General features: G+C 45.1%; 1 protein-coding gene across 1 annotated transcript; it reads right to left on the bottom strand.

Annotated features, from left to right (window-relative positions):
• Positions 1 to 2274: 2274 nt before the first annotated feature.
• LOC147974154 (uncharacterized) lies at positions 2275 to 5237 on the bottom strand. Its single transcript, XM_087525189.1, has 4 exons — positions 4549 to 5237; positions 3759 to 3999; positions 3465 to 3631; positions 2275 to 2711 (listed from the first exon to the last, which is right to left on the bottom strand). The coding sequence occupies exons 1-3, from the start codon at positions 4785 to 4787 to the stop codon at positions 3584 to 3586; spliced, it is 528 nt and encodes a 175-aa protein (XP_087381315.1). The 5' UTR covers positions 4788 to 5237; the 3' UTR covers positions 2275 to 2711; positions 3465 to 3583.
• Positions 5238 to 6000: the final 763 nt, after the last annotated feature.

The following is a 6000-nucleotide window of genomic DNA, read 5'->3' as shown; positions in this document are numbered from 1 at the left end:
CTCCTGCTATTCTTTAGCAGTTAAAACCAGGCTTCACCATGAAAATAGAAAAGATACCTAGTTCAGTCGCTCGTAGCTTTGGAGCATGCTTAATCAGTTTGTTCCTCATGAACCACATATCAGCGCACACATACAGACACACACGCGATGTGCTCAGCACCTCATGCTGCTAATCACTATGTCGTATGGACACACATGTATCATTGCCACTCAATGGTTTACCCTGAAAGAAGTAGGAACAACACTAATCAGAGATGATCAGGTTCAGTAGAATGGACGGATAGGCAGAAAAAAATCACCGTGCAGCCAAAAGTATACATCTTCCAGCTTCCAATTTTGGAAAAGCTTAAAAATAGATATAATGTCATTTTTGTTTCGAAAGTATACATTAATGCGGTTGAAAAACAGGTCCTCTCTCTGTATAAACAAATAGATATAGATTCATTTTCCATTCCAAAAGTATACGTTAACATGGTTGAAAAACAGATCACATCACCCCAGCTGTTAAAAGTCAATTAATCTTTTTAGTAAACAAAAATTATACTCCGTATTTCAGAATTTGGAGACGAGGCTAACTTTCCGTCTACTAAACCGACCAAGAAGAAATTCAACTCAGCCATGAGAGCTTTAAAAAAAAGGATTTTAGTGTGATCTTACCGAAAAAGGCTTTCGGCCCGCTTTATATATAAAGCATCAATCAACAAGCACCCAGTACAAACACACGCCCGCCACCGCAACACACGCACACACCCAGGGCAGGATACATAGGTGCTGAGCGCAGCAACACCACCCCTAGCACTACCCACACAGAGATGAAGCTACATATGACGAACCATGTGCTCCAAGGCGGCGCCTTCAGGAGGGGAACGGCACCGGATCGCCGCCACCGCCCGATCCAAAGATCAGAGTTTCCCCCGGAACCGCATGACAGGCAATGAGAGCCGCGACTACGCCTTCAAGAAGGGAACGATCTTCGCCGCCGCCGGTCCGTTCGAAGATAGAACAGGTTTTCACCTCGGCCAACACTCATCGCCACCGAACGCCACACCCCGGACACCACGCCGCCCACACGGCCATGGTGACCGGGCAGCACCAAGGCACGGGCTCTGCCCACAAGCACCGCGCTACCACCACCAGGGCCGCCGCCCTAGCATCCAAGACCTCGACACCACCTCACCCGAGACACGTCGCACCCCAAAGGAACGACACCGGATCGCCGCAACCGCTCGATCCAAAGGTCACTCCTGCTGCACCGTGCGCGAGACGAGCTCCGTCTAGCCACGTCGGCGCGGGACGAGCTCGATCCTGCAGCACCGGGACGCGAGACGAGCGGGGAGAGGGGAAGTCCCGGCGGCGCGCGGGTGGAGTCGCCCCTCGAGTCGCCAGAGGAGGGCGACGCGGGGGTGTTTTTTCACTCTAGTGTGATCTTTGGTATTTCAGCTTCAACCGAAGCTAGCCACCATTCACAGTTAGACAATGTAAATCCAAATTTTAGATGGTTTTTCGTTTAAACTGAAGATATAACAGCCTATGCACTGCCACAATCGATGAACACAAAAATAATGTTCAATTAATTACTTAACGGCAGATAATCAGTGTACCACTACATGGTACCATAATAATTAATTAATTTGCAGCAATTCTAGACATCATTAACTCTTAGACACTGTAAAAGCAAATTGCAGATATATTTTTAGTTTAACCCGAGGCCACAACAATGTTCAGCACTACCACATGTAATCTGAATCTCCCCTGAACTTTTCAGTTTGACCACCCCCAGGCATATAATTGCAGCCTAACAAAGACGACATTGCTCCATGGGAGACTCATAGATTCAACTCGACCAAAGAATAAGATTTAATAATGGATTCAAATAATTAAGACGAAGATATTGTCCTGTGGCCCAAGAGAAAAGATATGTTTGGTAATTGGAAACGTGTGTAGATACCTTGATGGAGCGGTCTTGTTCAAAGGCTAGGGAGGACTTGGAGAAGACCACCTTCCGGGTGAGCAACTTCTGCTGGGACTACACGTTGGCGCCCAAGTCCCTAAGGTTGCCAATGCTCCTTTGGGTTTGAAAACCTTCTCTTCACAGAATTATAGATCAATTTCTGAATTCTGGAGGACTGTACATAACGCATACTTCATCTGGAAAAATAAAACTAACTGTAATGAAAGCATCAATTGCAGTTGAAAAAATAGTGCTAAAGAAAAAGGAAAGCTTGTGGCTGCTAATTGATTGCAGCGTATGTACCAAACAAATTGCAATGCACTAACACAACATGCGAATTTAAAGAACTCCCTATAGTGGATTCAACCACCCTGAACGAATGATATTATATATCAAGGGCATGAGTAATGCAGGTTTATATTTGTAACCAAATAAAGTAAAGAGTACATATTAACCAATGGAATTAACTGAAGCAATTAAATAAATTTGAGACGGTGACTACAAAGCATGAATACAATGAGAAACTACACAAATTCAATCTAACCATGTGTTAGTAGATTAGATGCTGCAAAAGGTTGTACAACCTTATGGGACACAAGCAGCCAAGTTAAACTAACTGAGGGATGAACTTACTCAATGAATCAACCACTTTGTTCTTGCCCCTGGCCTTATCAAACTTATACACAAGCAAATCTTGCATAGTTGGAGAAAATGAATATTCAAGATCGAGAAGAACATCTAGAAGCTCTCGTGCATCAATCTCATTAAGTTAGTTGATTGGTTCCCTTACAAAGAAGCAAGGGAACTTGTAGTTGTACTGTTGTAGCATCTCCCCCTTCAATCCTGAAACTTGTAAAACAAAGAGCTGAACTATTTTGCCCCTTGAAGGATCAAATATAATGTATTTGAAGTTAGTAGGTTAAATAAAAAAGTTTATAGAAAATAAGATCAATCTATTTATTAAACAAAGCAAGCTACAAATGCAAACAGTGTGGCAGACTTAGATCACTTCATGTACCAAATATTAACTGAAATTTTATGGCATAAACCACAAACTTCCTATATTGTAATGGATCACACACCAAAGAACTTACATTGTAATTAATTTTATCCTGCAAAATATTGTGAGCAATCTTAATTTCATCACAACACAAACTGCATCTAGTTTTGCTGAAGGATAGTTACAAAAAGTATGGAAAAGCTTCCAAGCTAACGTTCCGTCAAAATAACCTTCAGTAAAGTGTATGTATGGAAGTATCTAAATAGTCCACCAAAATCAAAATGCTCCAGAAAATGGATCCTACAGCTAATCTAGTGCGAAGACCATTGAGGTGTTGTTAGTTTTCCTAAATCACGAGAACCATCTTGATAAGGAAATGACACCTGTTTGGAAGACAATTATATCATAGTAGAGGTACTCGAACCCTGGGTGTTCATTTTGTTCCAGCCCTACTCAGATTTGTGCTAGTTCTAAAATAGTTAACAGAGATGCACAATGACAATGGGCACTAACCTGGGCCAGTGACCTAAGAATTTGGAGCGAAGATTACTAATTTTTAGCGCAACACACCCTCTGTTGGCGGTTAAAATACCTCATGTCTGGGCTCGTAGTTGAACTTCTTACTGTAATTCTTACTGTGCATCTTCCTTTTGAACATTTGTTCCAATGAACCTGCAAACCTGCATCCAAAACAATCGATCTCACGACTGGCCATAATAATAAAAACAATCCACATGACCTTGCAAGCAAGAATATAGATGTAATTGATCAAAAATGAGGGAGATGGAATTTGTGTAAGTTCTGCACCTGTTCTAAGATCTCAGGTTGTAGTCGGCGGTGTAGGGGAGCAGTGATGTCGTGGCCGCACCATGGGGCTAGTCCTTGGTGTATGGGAGTTGTGCCATCAAGGCCGCACTGTTGGGGTAGTCCTTGATGTAGGGGAGCAGCTTCATCAGGGTCGCACTTGCCATCAGAGGGAGATGGAGCATCAGTGTGGTGATGGAGTAATGCATTTCTTTTATCTGGTTGCTGCATTTCACCAATGTACCTTTGAAAAGATTGAACAGATTATCTTCCACCTAAAAGTAACATGGCCATCTTCATGAGACTGTCTACGCACATGGATGCAAATAGAAGATAATTGATGTCTTTGTACCAGAAAGATGTAAATTGAATATTCAATGTGTGACTGATTGCTACATTTTTCAGTTGATGAGATACAATATTCAGTTAAGATACACTCCATCTGTCCCAAAATAACTTATTTTGGGTTGGAGGGAGTATATCATAACTACATTCCTATCATGCACTGAAGCTTCAAATTGTATTTACTTGAGACATCCAAGATAGAAAAAATATAAGAGGAAAAATAAATAAAGGTTCATGCATGAACAAAACCTCCAGTGCTTTCACCCAGGAAAAAAGCAAACGCACGGGGTTTTTACTGGAAACTAAAGTTTATCGACAAGAGAGGAAATTCTATAGCAGAGGAAAGGAGAAGGCATTGGAATCACAGATAATATGTGCTAATCCAACCAATACGATCAGTTGAAACTAATAAAAAAAGAGTAAAGGAGTAGGCATTTGCATCACAAACCTTCTCTGATGCAGAAGTTGCAGCGCCAGGGCCGGCTGCACATCTGAAGCCCATCCCACCGTAGCACCTACGCCTCCTGTGCACCTCCTCCTTCCTGCTCGCGCCGCCGGGGAGGGTGCCACACGCGTGCCGCCGTTTTCGTGTGACCCTGCCGCCAGCCAGCCTCCGGCGAGCGCCACCGCGTCGGTGAGTCCCTCCCCGTTCCTTCCTTCCTCCTCCCATCTCCTCATCTCTCCCATCTGTCCTATGATTCCTCGTCGCGCCGTTGATGCAGGACGCGGCCGCCGCCGGATCTTCAACGCGCACGGGAGCCACAAACCGCCCCCTGTCCAAATCAAGCTCCAGTCCCGCTCCCCCCTCCCCCGGGTATAGCACGGCGGCTGAATCCAAGGCACGGCGGCTGAATCGAGCTCCAGTCCCGCTCCCCCTCCCTCGGGCTCCTAATTGAGGTTAGGGTTGCGCGCTCGGCCGGCACGCCGGCTGAATCCAACATGGGCCTGCGGCGATGGAGAGGAGGGCGTTGGTGACGGCCATGGCTGGATCCGGTGACCGCAGCCTCCTCCAAGGTCGGGCTAGTGGGGGCTCGGGGCACAGGCGACTGGCGAGCGAGAGGGGTGGGAGCTCAAGAGCTGAGGAGAAGGCGACGATGCGAGCGGCGGTGGCGGACAGAAACCCTATTTGGTGTGGGTCGAGAGGTGGATGAGGGCCGGTTTTTTGGGTGCGTACGTGGGTTGGGGTGGGAGTTGGGACGGAAAAAAACCTGGGAGGTGGGAGTTGTCCCTGGTTAACCTACGAAATTTCAGGACGAAAATAAACCAGCGGAGGTGGGACGAAAATTGACCGGCGGAGACTACCAACTGCTCCATCAGAAGTAGAGATGAGCTAGGTTGCCTTTTGACCAACAATGGAAGTACTTGGTCCCCCTGAAAGGAGCCAATTGTTGTTCCGCTGACTTTGAGATGTTGACACAAACTAGTTAGCAATGGAGTATTTGGTCCTCCTGTATGAACTAATTACTCTATTTTGCAGCTCATAGAGATCTCTAACTGGAATGGAGTATGTGGTCATCACTGTAGCGTGTGGACAAACAGACACTTCCGGCCTTTAGGTGTAGTTGGCGAAAACGATTGCATGAGGTGTGTTCAACCAGTATGACCAGCGAGCCACTTGTAGATAATATGGATGAGCCATGCAACCAGTATGACTTGAACTTGCTTCATGTTTTATATTAAATTGTTATGTGCATCACATGATGCAGAGGCTAGATATTTCCTTGTAAAAAAGAAGAGAAACTATTGAATTTATTCATGATTTTGTATGCCTGGTCGTATCCTCTTGGTTTACGTGACCCCATATTATATTCGTGTGTAGCAGCCTCCCCATAGATGTTTGACTTTGTACACCTATTTGAGGGCAGACACTCCATTATACATGTGGCACACTAGCTAAGAG

Source organism: Triticum urartu, chromosome 5A (assembly GCF_056163025.1).
Source record: "Triticum urartu cultivar PI428250 chromosome 5A, HENAU_Tu73, whole genome shotgun sequence".
NCBI classification, from domain to species: domain Eukaryota; kingdom Viridiplantae; phylum Streptophyta; class Magnoliopsida; order Poales; family Poaceae; genus Triticum; species Triticum urartu.
Note: the sequence above shows the minus strand (reverse complement) of the source record. Positions and strands in the feature narration are given on the sequence as shown.

Coding starts and splice junctions, on each gene's coding strand:
- LOC147974154 (XM_087525189.1), bottom strand. CDS start 4,787: ATGGGAGAGATGAGGAGATGGGAGGAGGAAGGAAGGAACGGGGAGGGA. Junction 4,000..4,548: donor CAACTTCTGCATCAGAGAAG/GTTTGTGATGCA, acceptor ATCTTTTCAAAG/GTACATTGGTGAAATGCAGC. Junction 3,632..3,758: donor AACCTGAGATCTTAGAACAG/GTGCAGAACTTA, acceptor TTTTGGATGCAG/GTTTGCAGGTTCATTGGAAC.